Below are 12,745 nucleotides of genomic sequence, written 5' to 3' on the forward strand. Positions count from 1 at the left end.
CACCAGTAATTGTTTTTCCATTACAGGAAACTTCGTGCTCACTTGATCTTGCTTGCCCAGCAAAAGCCCAATTTTGAAAAGCCTGAAAGGCATTAGTCTGCTAGAACTCTTCTAAACAAATGATACATTTTGAAACTTACTTCTAGTCTGGATTTGATGAGCATGCTAACTGAAACCTGCTTTCTTAAGAATAGATGATGGAACAAAGAAAAGACAATGATACAGTAAAAGAAGAAGAAAGTCTACATGAATAAAAAGCAACTAATAGATAGAATGCTTTTATTGTGATCCCTCAAAAAAGTCTCATAGTCATAGGAGGGTAGAGGGTGGGAAGAGAGAGACATAAAGCAAAAAGAAAAGAGGAATAAAACACAACAAAAACCAAGCACAAAACCCCCACAAACACAAAAACACAACAAGGAAGAGCTGAGTTTATAGATCAGAGCTCAAATGAAAAAACATTTCCTACATTCCACCAGCAGAGCTTTAGCAGGTCAATCAGCTACATTTCACAGATTTGTAGAAGGATTTATGTTGGAAGGGACCTTGAAGATCATCTAGTTCCAATCCCTTGCCATGGGCAGGAACATCTTTCACTAGAGCAGGTTGCCCAAGGCCATATCCAACCTGGCCTTGAACACTGCCAGGGAGGGGGCATTCATGACTTCCCGGTGCAACCTGTTCCACTGTCTCACCACCCTCACTGTAAAAAATTTCTTGCTTATATCTAGTCTAAATCTACTCCCCTCAAGCTTAAAGCAGTTCCCTCTCATTCTGTCACTACAAGCCCTTGTAAAAAGTCCCTTCCTGGCTTTCTTGTAGGCCCCTTCCAGGTACTGGAATGCCACTGTGACTTCTCTATTGCTCTAAATGCCAAAAGACATAGTAGTACCTATAGATTGTAAGCAGTAAGTCAAGTAAAACCATTTGCTATGCTCAATTCTAACCAAATCTTTTGGAAGGTAAAGGTCTCTGAGAGCTAAAGGATGACTCACCTTTTTAATAACATCATTGAGGAAAATTATCTCTGTCAGTTTCATTGTCAAGTCATCTTCATTAGTGCCAGACTTCAAGTCACTCACGACAGAGGGTCTGATGCACAGAGGAGGCACTAAAAGTCGTGTGAGGATCAAATCTGAAGGTTTACCTGCGTCCGGGTTCATTAGAAGCAGAGGGATGTCTTCTGCTGGGATTCTTCTAAAGAGGTTCAGTACTACCAAAGGATTCAAGTTTTCCTACAAAATCCATTGGAGAATGAAGAGAACAAGCCGTCATATAACACTTTCAGGGCTCCTCTCATTTAATGGTTGTTCAAAAAGGGGGTATTTTAAAAAGACAAAAAGAGAAGAATTTTCCATGCAAACCAAACTGTGTTTTGGTCTATTTATTCTCAACCAATGCTTCTGGAATCTCAGATACTAACCTGTTATATTCTCTCCTTTCTTCCTCATGTTACTCTTTTCTCTGAACTATTAACTAAGAGTATTTCAAGGCTATTTGCCAAAGAAACTCAATAAACCTCTTACAACTTACAGTTCATTGTATGCTTTTAATTAGTAAAAACTCACACAAATCACAGCACTTTCTAGGCTATTTTTCAAAACTTCACAGTACAATACTGTTTTTAGTATAAGAAAATTCAGATATTCACTACTTTGTGTCCAAATATGTACCAATATCTTTCCAGTTTGCAAAGACCATAAGGAAACTAAAGTGCGCACAATGCAAAGCTGAACAAAACATTAAGGTTAGACAACTAAGTCTTCTCTCTCATTTTCAACATGAGGGTCTTCTGAAGATTTTTTTTTCCTGTGTATTTTAATCATTTTGGTGTTACAGTAAATCTACATGTAAATGCAGAGTTTATATGGGCCTATATTTCTTTGTTTTCTAGCTTATGGAATGTATAATATGCCAAGAACATTGCCTTTCTTTTCCCACAGAAAGCTATGCATCAGACAATAACGTACCAACAAATTAAGCTTCTCATTTTAGAAGAGTTAGTATTACTGCAATAAATACAAACAGTCAAGTGTCTGTTGGGATATGAAACCAATGCAAGGTTTAAGATGCTACATTAAAACCTTTGAGGAGTTTTATTTCATGCAGAAAAAAAGTTCCAAGTCATAACCAAATTCACCTGAGCTCTTCCCAGTAAGGGTTCTACTTCTTTGTTGTATTCTATGGCTGTTTCAAAGGACTGAAGAAAACTAGATACTACTGGATCCACGACTTTCTTATTGGTCTTGTACTTTTCATGTATTATTTTCAACAAACCACACTTCTTCACAGTTCCTGAAAGCAAATAAACATGGGTGGGTTTTTTTCTTTCCCTTTTACCTTTTATTTTGGTGCGTCTGCTTTTTAAGATGACAAAAACATTGGGGGTAAGAAAAAAGACAGGACAAAAACAACCCCACAAACCAAAGTCATGTCTCCTTGTATGGCTGGCTTGGTGCACCTAGATCATGATGCAGCTTCTGAAGCTGAAAGCAGGTGGTAGAGCCCACATGAAAATGCAGCTTCACCTCAATCACAGCAGGTGTTTTTTTGAAAGCAGAAGTTTCCAAACAAAACCAAGACAGTAGGATGTGCTATTTACGTATCATCCCACTATCTTCTGAAGTAATTTTGGAAGTGAATTGTGAGAGAAATTTTCATGTAATGCAGGTAACGTTATCTATAAAACTTTCACAGACTAGTAGAAATGCTTTCCAAATTCAGTTATTTTTACTCAAGTAGGTTGACCTACCATTTAATTTTGTAAATGCCTATTGTTTGTGCTCCCTTGCATGGCACTCACTCCCTGTTTATTCAGGACATCGATCATTACAACAAGCAACCCACAATTTTAATGAGTTAAACCCATAAAGTTCTAAGTATGAATTAACTATTCACTATGAATCTGTAACACTGCGATCTTTTCACAGCAGTATCATCTGATCAGCGTAAAGAAAGAAAAAAAAGTACTGTGAAAAATAAATATGAGATCTTAAGACACTCTGCCCTGAAGAACAAGCTCCAGTGTAACCCGACATGATCACAGCTCGAACATTGCCAAACCGCAGAGAATACCCTCCTAAAGGATGACAAGCACATTTAGTCTTTATAAAGACAATAAAATGATGAAAAGTGAAGTTCAATCAAAATTATAAAGCCTACAAATGCTTCTATGTTAAGGTATTGATCACTGGCAACAGCTCCCAATATTAAAAAAAAAAACTGAACAGGGACATTTTTGCCATTATTCTAGTATCAAGTATTGGTTACAGAATGAAAATAGCACATAAACCAAACTACAGTGATGTCTATATCCACATAAATGAGATGTTAACAAGCACGTGTCTGGCATTAAGAGTGCAATTACCTATTTCTTAATGAAGGCCAAAGGGAATATCCATTAGCTGTGGAATAAACAACCATATTCAATGTTTTGAGGTTATCACAGCTGTCAAGGTAAAAAACATCACAGTAGACAACTTCACTAACTGTTAATGTCAGCACTCACCATTAAAGGCACCACAGTAAGGACAAGTGTTCTTCTTTCGGCACTTTTCAGATACTTTCTTTTTTAGCCCTCTCTTCTGAAGATATGTAAGGCCAGGTCGCTTTAAGTAATCAAAAAACTGTTTTTTTTCTTCCACTGACAGCATGATATGGCAACAGGTTTTGCAGATCATCTTTAATGTAAATACATATAAGCACAGTTGTCAGACATTCAGAAACGTTGCATGCTCTACTACAACTTCAGCTTTTCAACAGAGTGCAGTTTTTTGAATAAAATAGTATTGCCTTGGTTGAAAGGCAAATTCATACACTGCAATACACAAAAAAGGTACATGGCAAAAAGAAAGATACAGTCAATATGGCAAATCCTTTCCTAAGCTCTGAAGAATCTTAAAAATCCTTATAAAGCAAACAGAGTTTTTATTTAATGGGATTAAACTATTCAGTTCACTATTATGGGAACCAGAAAAGATGTATTTATACTATTAAGACTGGTATTTAAATAAATTCATTTCACAAAACACACAGAAGCACAAATTCTAAAACCACCATATTTTGGTCTTTTCAATTGCTATTTCAAGCATCATCTTTGCTAATAATTTGCTTTTTCAAATGTCAACAAATCATAATAGTGTTTACCTGTAAGATGCCTATAACAGCTTTGAAGTATCCAACATGAAAACATGGTAGCTCTAAGTCAATGTACCCATAATGTCCTAAACAATCAGCTAGATTTTTTCCACATGTTTCACAGGGACGGTCTTTTTCACTGGTTCCCTTTGGCAGAAGGAAAACACAAGACACAGAAAAAAAGATTACAGCTGCCATCAACTGAATATATAGAAAATGTAACAGTTCTTGAGGTAGTTAGCTATCCTGACTGCAGAGCCACTGCTTTTCCCAGCATCAAAAGCATGTCAGTAGCATTACATTCACTCCAGTCCTTAAGAAAAGCATCTTTCACACACAGTCGCTATCACCAGTGACATAAACTCATACAGCAATTGCAACTGATCTGCAGCCCACTGATCTACAATATGGCATTTTGTAGATGTGTCTGCATGTCCCAGGGACATCTTGGCAGAAAGAACTTATCCCCTGCCACAAAAGAACATTTTCCTGAACCGTCTGAAAGCACAAAGTAGCTGTCTCTGCCACTGACAGCCCATGCAATTTGAGAATAGACATATTTACATTTATTTTCGATTAGCAGTAAATTTCAGTCAACTTATTTTTAACCACTTCATTCTACAGAAAGAGTCAGGAAGAAAACCCCTGGTTCTCACCATGCGATGGTCAAGTACTCCATACTGTAGAGGAGAGTGGTGGTTGTCCTGACTGTACAAGTTTTTGCTGACCACTTGTATGTGAGCCTGCTGACGCATCTCCTCCGGAGATTTCATGCCAAAGCAGATGTGGCTTCTAGAATGGAAATTTCACATGCGTGTGTGTGCACATTCAGAAACCCTTATATTCACAGACATGCATACACATGCATTTAAAAGCAATGCAAAGGCGGCTACGTTTATTCACGATGTATCGGGAGCAACTTCTTTTTGGACAACTGTAAAAATAAAGAGCTCCTTTGCAGTGAGTTAGTGGCTTATATCTAGGGGAATTATTTATGTTCTTGGGCAACTTCACAGCTGCCCACGTGTAGCTGCGCAACCCTGAGCCTCTCCCTAAGTCTGAGCCGAGCCGAGCCAAGCCCAGCCCGGGAAAGCACAGCTCAGATCAGCGCTTTTAGAAGTGGACTAGGCATAATACCGGACTCTCTCTGCCGCCCTGCTCACGAAACTTCTTCCCAGCTCCTTTCATAGGTGTTGTGCCCTACCCTGAGCCTTCAGCGGCTCGCCACCACAGGTATCGGGCCCTCAGCGCGGAGGGCCGCACAGCCCCTGCGGTGCGCCGGGCTGCGTGGCGGCCCCCCAGGAGCTTCCCACCGCACGGGCTACCCCACTCACATTTTTTTGGCCACATCCGTCTCCCTGAACTGCTCCTTCACCATGGTGGCAGCGGCGGCGGCAGGCCGCCAGCGCCCGACCCAGCTGCACACGGCGGCACGGGGCCACCACTGCGCAGAGCCGTCTCCCTCTGCAGCGCCCCCTACTGGGGCAAAGCTGGAGTCCTCCCGTGCCGGTCTTCCCGACCCTGCCCCGAGGGACTCCGGCTAGCAGCCCTGCCTCCGTCCGGTTTTTCCTCGGGGACGCCTCTCACATTGCCAGCGCTTTCGGGGCCCACAGGCGCTCTGGTTGCGATCGCAGATTGTTAAAAGCCAACCACCGCCGCCCCCCCCCCCCCCCCCCCCCCCCCAGGTGCCAGGAGCTATGTCTCCAAGCCCATTTCATAGCTTTGCATGGGCTTTCCCCACAGTGGCCCTGGTTCAGGCCCTGGGCATCAGCAACGGGGTAGAGCACAATAGCAAAACCAAGCCTTCACCGGCATCACTATATAGCAGGAAAGCGCGCCCCGCCGCACGACTGGCAGCATGCCTGAGCCCACTCGGGCAGCGCACACGGCATTCATAGCCTATCAGGCACAAATGAGGCACCTCTACCGCCTCCTTCCGCGTCCGGCGCGAGGGACAGCACCCTCTACGCACGGCTCCACCTCTCGTAAGAAGGACCCCTGCGCCGCTTTATGATTGGCTGCGGGAAGGTGCTCATTCTTTTTCTCGTTCTTTGGCGAAGAGGGAGTTGCCAACATGGTGAGTCTCCGGGCTTAACACGGGACAATCCGTCCCGTCCTGCTGCCATCCCGCCACCGCGGGGCTCCCCAGCTGCTGGGTTATGATGGACTGAGCTACACTTAACGGGTTGAAGGGCTATGGGGGAAACTGAGGGGGTGCTTATTCTCGTGTTCGGAGTCGGGGCTCCTGCGGCCTGGCGCGGCGCTACCGGGTGTAGGGACGAGCTGCGGGCCGGGAGATACGCTTCGTCTCATGTTTTCAGTGCTGTTTGTGAGGGCTGTCCGAGGCTTTGATGCTACCGTAGCATTCAACTTTTTTTAAGGTGTTAAAGGGACGGTGTAGACCATACTCCTATCGTAGAATAACCGAATGCTTAAAGATCGTCTAGTTTTAGCGTGGGTAGGGACAGCCTCTACTGCACCAAGTCGCTGAAGGTTCTATCCAAGCTGGCCTTGAACACTGAAGGGGCTGGAGCCTCCACAGTTTTGGGCATACTGTTCTGGTGTCTCACGACCCTCATGGAGAGAATTTCTTAGTAATGCGTTATCTAGGTGTAGGTTCTTTCCTTTTGAAGCCATTACCTCTTCGGTGTGCTACGTACCTTTGTAAAAAGTTCTCCACATATCCAGGAGGCTGTCTTCAAATGCTGTAAAGCTGATAGAAAGTTTCTCGTACGTTAGGGTTATGGCTGGTTTTACCTGAAAGCATTAAGGGCATGGTAACATAGGATTTTAATGGAAATGTCCATGTGAAGGAGGCAGCAACATACAGGTTTTAAGGAAACTTCTCATGCGTTGTTGCAGCACTTGGGCTTGTAACCCATGTGATTCTTTAAAAGTTGGTTCGGCTTTCAGACCGGTAGAGATCCGTATGTTGCTCTATTGTTTGGAAACTGGGGATGAGGCTGTCAGTTTTTGAGCATACATTTTAGCCATGATTTTTGTAGACCACGACCAGACCCATTAGGTTGTAAGTTCATTGTAAACACACCTAGGAGACTACTGACTTGCTGTGCTGCGTATTATTTATGTATTTACTTAGTTTGACTTGTATGTGTAGCTATTGTGTTTTGTGTTTTCTCTTGCAGAATGACACGGTAACCATCAGAACCAGGAAGTTCATGACAAACAGACTTCTTCAGCGCAAGCAGATGGTAAAGGAATACACAGAATTGCCTTTAATTACTTAAAGCTTTTGGTTTGCAAATGTTTAGCCACTCTAAAAGGCTCTTAAACCTCCAGGTTCCTTTTGTGAGAGTTTACAGGTTTGGATGCTTTGCTTTGCGCTGAAGGTATTTAAAAGACATGTGGATGTGGTGCTTAGGGACATGGTGTTGTGGCACTGTCTGTGTGAGGTTTGTGGTTGGACTCAATCTTACATGTCTGAATGATTCTATGAATTTATAGACTTAGGAACACTTCTGTATCGCATGAATAACACTTTCTACTACTGAGGTGGGTTAAGCCTTAAGCTCATGGTGGGACTGTAGCATGTAGCTGTTGTATTGGATATTGACCTTTTCATATGTTGTATAAAAATTCTTTCTTAGGTGATAGATGTTCTCCATCCTGGGAAGGCCACAGTCCCCAAAACAGAAATCAGGGAAAAACTGGCAAAAATGTACAAGACAACGCCTGATGTAATATTCGTCTTTGGCTTCAGAACTCACTTTGGTGGTGGCAAGACAACAGGTTTTGGCATGATTTATGATTCCCTGGACTATGCAAAGAAAAATGAACCAAAGCACAGGCTTGCCAGGGTAAGTTGTTTCCTAGCAACTTGGAAACAATTAGGATGGGTTTGAAGTGTTTTTCCTTCACAATTTATATGTAATAGCTAAAATTTTATCAAAGTACCATTGGTAAAGAGCATAGGTTAGCTTCTGCATTTGCAAAATATGTTACTGTATGTTAAGGGAAACTTGGAAGTTGAAGATGTTTGCAGTGATGTTTGGCAGCGATAAAAAAATAGTCACTATTAAAGGTCTTGAGGAAGCATTAGAGATGAGGCTGATCCAGCTGCCTTAGTGCTTCTATTCTGTGTTGAATTATTCATTAGTGAACTTGTCTCACTACTTAGCTAATAGTTCAAGTTGAAACAGTATGTGAAGAGTTCAGAAATAGTGACCCCTAAATTCAGAATTGCTATCAGTGAAACATTGCTTAAATGCATCTTTAACTGTTTTTCATAGCATGGTTTGTATGAAAAGAAGAAGACTTCTAGAAAGCAGCGAAAGGAGCGTAAGAACAGAATGAAGAAAGTTAGGGGCACAGCCAAGGCAAATGTTGGTGCTGGCAAAAAGGTAGGATGAGAATATCTGTAAGCCAGAATGAGCATGTTGCCTTTGAAATGTTGATGAGAAAATCTTCAACAGAATAACACTGTTTTTCTTCCATTTCTTTCACCTGTTCTACTGGATAACAGAAGGTAATCTGTGTGGTGTTGTAATAGCTTGCTATCAGCTCAGTAGCTTAGTTTTGCTCCTCACTGCTGCAAGCTTAGCTGATACAACACGAAACAATGCTTCTTAAACGCTTGTTTCCTACATCACGTGAGCTACAGTTGACCTTTCATAAATCTAACAGTATTGCTCTAATTGTATAACTTGGTCTTGCAATGTACAAATTAGATTATTTTAACACTTGTTACTGGAACTACCTAAGTATTTGATGTTTCTTCCACGTTACTATTATTTATGGTGTTAATTATAGAAGAGATTTTTGTTAAGGATGGGTGGCATTGCAGGCAATGAAGGCAGTGTATAAACAGAAATAAGTTGGAATGCTTGCTTTACTCTGGGTTAAAGTGAGTGATTCCCAAGAGTTTTTCCCTGACGTGAACTTCCTTGCTGTGGCCAAAACTTTTGACAGCTTGGAGGGAGGCAGAGCTCCTCTATTACTGAACTGCCTAAAACTGAGGAATAGCCTGGGTATGAAGACAGTGTTTTCCAAAGAACAAAAAGCTGCTAATGAAGATGACTAAGTAGTCTATGCAGTTCAGTGGGTTTTTTGAAGTGTGTTAAGAAGAGGGCAATGGCTTTTGACACTTAGTTCTGTAGCTGCTAAAGTGCTTTGTCATCTTGACCTTCAGTAATCTTCACTTTTGCTTTTTTTTTCCACTTTCTTGGAATTCTCCATCAGAAATGAAGTATCTTGCAGGTACTGAAAATGTGCATGGATGTGGTGACTGAATTACACATCACTGAAATGTGTGTGAATTCTTTTACCTGGAGCACTGTACTGCCTTGCATACGTGCATGATTGCTTTAAACTTGCTTAATTACATCACAAACTTTTTCCGTGTGACTTTAGAAAATAAATTTGGCTAACAGCACGACGGACTTTTGAGACTAGTGAAACAACATTAAATAAGGAATTCCCAGTGAGAAGAAATCCAAGAAACTCAATGCTGTTGATTTAAGGCATTGGGTCAGAAAGCCCCAGGTTCTCATTCAAAGTAGTACAGTGCAATTGCATGAGCAACTTGATCTTCATGTGATAGTAGCTGTGTGTGTTTGTGAAAAAGTCTTGTCACAACTTAGTGTATTTGAGACTGGTTGGAAATGACAAGAGTTGTCAGCATACAACTTTTAAACTACTCTAATATTCTAAATTAACACACAAACTACAATGAAATAAACCTTTATGAAATTAGTCTTACCACTCAGTGGACTGGGTGAATATGCTGCCAACTACTAGATGAGATAACCTGTAGATAAGATTTGGAATACTTTTCCTTTCTGCTTTAACACTTGTTTAATATTTGAAGTCCATCAGTTGTTTACAATATAACAGCACAAATTAGCATTTGGTGTAGTAGTAACACCAAAATACACTCCTGTCAATGTCAGGGGAGTCCTTTTAGTGTTATGCTGACACCAGTAGTATGGATGACATTTTTCTTTTCAAGAATATTAATTTGAAAGTGCTGTTGAGTGTTAGTGCAAAATGTCTAAGTCAGTTCAATTAGTAAAGCCTGTAAGTAGCTTAGAAATTGATGACCAGGATTGTATGCTGCAATAATTACAGATCAGATGTGACTTCTATACCAAGCACTTCTCAAACTAGCATGCAATCTCAGTAGCAGGTGAACTGTGGGGTTTTTTTATTAGAGGCTTTTTCATGTCTTTTAAAATGATCTTCTAGTTGATAAGCATGCATGGGTTGGATCCTAATTGTTTACAAGTTTTCTTAATCTTTGTGTCCTTGCATTAAACTTAAAGACAGTTTTTGTTTGCTGGAGAACAATACACTTGTTCCTGAAAGTTTTCTCTTGAAAAATGCATGATTAGACATGATGGAGTAGCATGGTTTATCATCCTTTATCACAGCTATGTGGAGGAGTTTTTAGTATGGGTCCTGGAATATGTTTTGGATTCTTCCTATGCAACCTGTGAAAGCTGTTTATCTCTGAAATGTGTAGGCACTTGATTCTGAGGTATCTTCAGGCAAGTCTGTATTGTTGAGAGTTATGTATCACATTGTCATACCACTCTTGAAATGGTGAATCATTCTTGCATGTGTGGTGTTTTTATACCTTCAAAGCCAGAAGTTAATTATGCTGATGTCAGACTTAATTTTTCTCCTGCACTTCCTTTCACTTCTCATTCCTTCAGAATTCCTGTTCTGTTTTGCCTACAGTTTCAAAGCAAGTACTTGAAAGTAGTTTGTGTTATTTAATATAGTGTGCAGCTAAATCATGACAATATATTCTGTATCTAAACTATTGTTGAGCTCATAGGAGTTTTAACAAGTAGACGTGGATGTCTCACCTAGTGTTTGCATTCAGAGCAGTGGGCTGCACACTCTGAGATACTATAATGCAAAAAAATTAATTAAAAAAAGCTACTCTTTCAATGTCACAACTTCAGTTGTCACATCTTTTGACATATGAGCCTTTCAAACAAACGGTTTCATTTAGAAAAACTTTATCAAGCAGAAGAGTGAACAGGTAGGAACTTCAAGCCGTTATAGCCTTTAGATACAGTTGAACACACAGTTGCTTTCTGACAGTGGTTTAAGCGCTAAACAACTGTTTGGTCCCATTTTCGGTTTGAGAGAATGTGTGAAAGCTAAGTTTTCAGCCTCTAGAGCAGTCAAAACTGAGGTTTTTCTTACCACATTTCAGTGTGGTAGTGAGAAAAAGCACATTGTGAGTGTCAGTAAAAAGCCTCAAAGGTCTAGTTTCAGCAGTAGTGGAACTTTGATAAAATTGTTCTCTTACTGATTAATGCTTTGTCTTTTTCAGTAAATGAACATACTTCAGATGGAAGATGGATAACAGGTATGATTTCTGAATGCTTTGAAGAGGTAGACATTCAGTAGTTTGTAGTTGCTAATAGATGTAATGTCACTTTATTTAATGTTCATGGTATTTTTGCTGATACAGAACCCAGTGCAAGAGCTGAAGTCCATGAAAGGCTTCAATGTTTATAAGTTACTGTTGTGCTTAGTATTGAACTGATAATTGATGTGACCTCTACTTAGTAAAATACTTCATTAGGCAAAAGACTGAAATAATCTGTTCAGAATTACTGTTGCTAAACTGATTTAGTGTTGTAAACAACGCTTATGTTTTCCTGTTGTATGCCAAGGACAGGATAGTTCACCTTAGTTCTTGTTGTTTTAAGTTGAAGTGCTGTATTTTCTATTTTGAGAGCAAATTTCTGTTGTTTTCTTACAGACAGTTAAGCAAATTCCTTACAGACAAACCTGATACTCTTTTAGACAAATCTTAAACTGGTTTTTAAGAATCTTTGGTGCAGAAATGAGTTGCGTGTGCTGTGGGCAGTAACTGCTACAGACAAAACTCTAGATTTTATTAGAAATGGTTTGAAAAGCAACTCAAGTAGTCTGTCTGCAAGCTGATGTAGTGAGTATAATGCCTTAAACAGCTGGCAAAGCAGTTGTAGTTTCTTGAACTCTTCTACAAAAATGCCATAACCCAGGCTTTTGTTACTATTTGTGACAATACCATGAAATTTTGAACACTATTCTACAGCAGGCAGTGTGGTTCACCTGGTTTGAGAACCACTTTTTCAGGCTCTATAAAGGTATGAGTCTAGAAACTGTTTTAATTGTGTAGCACTGATCTATTTTTTCCTTTACAGATTCTACAATTCTGTGAAGAAGTGTAGAGTTCTTCTGGGAAGAAGTGTGTCATCTGGCTTTAACATCAAATAAACCGTGTCAATAAAATGCTGGTTTGCTCTTCAGTTTTGATTTGAAAGCTACCATTTTGTGACATTTGAGAAATTTACACTAGTGTGCTGTTGGCACTGTGCTTTCATAGCCAAGCACCCATTGTTTGGAGTATCAGTTCAAAGTGAATCTACAGATAATAGTGTAACTTGATGCCAAGCGGGCAGTGCTAGTTCATGGAGGTGGGTATGGCTTTCGTCACCTGGTGTTCAATCTAATATGGGGAGTCCATCTAAAGTCTACTTGTTTGGCTGCTTCTATATGCCCCTTGCAGTATAGCTGAATAGAAAACAAAACATCTAGATGAAGATGCTCAGAGCTGCATAATTCTGCAGTTACAGCCTTTGCT

At 40.4% G+C, this 12,745-nt stretch overlaps 2 protein-coding genes across 5 annotated transcripts in view; one reads left to right on the top strand and one right to left on the bottom strand.

The window, feature by feature from the left end:
* The window catches only part of POLR3A (RNA polymerase III subunit A), a 36,200-nt gene extending 30,602 nt beyond the window's left edge, over nt 1-5,598 (bottom strand). For 2 of the 3 annotated variants that reach the window (XM_068139908.1, XM_068139907.1), the window contains exons 1-6: nt 5,472-5,588; nt 4,794-4,929; nt 4,147-4,284; nt 3,509-3,680; nt 2,141-2,295; nt 996-1,235 (exon numbers count right to left, since the gene is read on the bottom strand). In XM_068139908.1, coding sequence (XP_067996009.1) covers nt 996-1,235; nt 2,141-2,295; nt 3,509-3,680; nt 4,147-4,284; nt 4,794-4,929; nt 5,472-5,515 — 885 coding nt within the window. In that variant the 5' untranslated portion in view covers nt 5,516-5,588. Of the gene's footprint in view, nt 1-995; nt 1,236-2,140; nt 2,296-3,508; nt 3,681-4,146; nt 4,285-4,793; nt 4,930-5,471 lie in introns of all 3 variants that reach the window. The other variant, XM_068139909.1, reaches the window with a different exon arrangement.
* A 557-nt stretch (nt 5,599-6,155) lies between these two features.
* Nucleotides 6,156-12,410, top strand: RPS24 (ribosomal protein S24). 2 transcript variants are annotated; one of them, XM_068139910.1, is made up of 7 exons: nt 6,156-6,214; nt 7,284-7,349; nt 7,746-7,955; nt 8,388-8,498; nt 9,337-9,354; nt 11,444-11,479; nt 12,306-12,410. In XM_068139910.1, the coding sequence occupies exons 1-5, from the start codon at nt 6,212-6,214 to the stop codon at nt 9,340-9,342; spliced, it is 396 nt and encodes a 131-aa protein (XP_067996011.1). In that variant the 5' UTR covers nt 6,156-6,211; the 3' UTR covers nt 9,343-9,354; nt 11,444-11,479; nt 12,306-12,410. The 2 variants fall into 2 exon arrangements, with proteins under 2 accessions (XP_067996011.1, XP_067996012.1); XM_068139911.1 differs by lacking the exon at nt 9,337-9,354 and having other exon boundaries at nt 6,163-6,214.
* The last annotated feature ends 335 nt before the right edge of the window (nt 12,411-12,745 follow it).

The sequence above is a fragment of the Melanerpes formicivorus genome, unplaced genomic scaffold, assembly GCF_026170545.1.
Source record: "Melanerpes formicivorus ecotype bairdi unplaced genomic scaffold, bMelFor1.0.p_v2 SCAF_6, whole genome shotgun sequence".
Taxonomy (NCBI): domain Eukaryota; kingdom Metazoa; phylum Chordata; class Aves; order Piciformes; family Picidae; genus Melanerpes; species Melanerpes formicivorus.

What these genes read in the sequence shown, in the direction of transcription:
- RPS24 (XM_068139910.1), top strand. An exon ending in TTCTTCAGCGCAAGCAGATG is followed by an intron (nt 7,350 to 7,745) that starts GTAAAGGAATAC and finishes ATTCTTTCTTAG; the next exon opens with GTGATAGATGTTCTCCATCC. An exon ending in CAAAGCACAGGCTTGCCAGG is followed by an intron (nt 7,956 to 8,387) that starts GTAAGTTGTTTC and finishes TGTTTTTCATAG; the next exon opens with CATGGTTTGTATGAAAAGAA.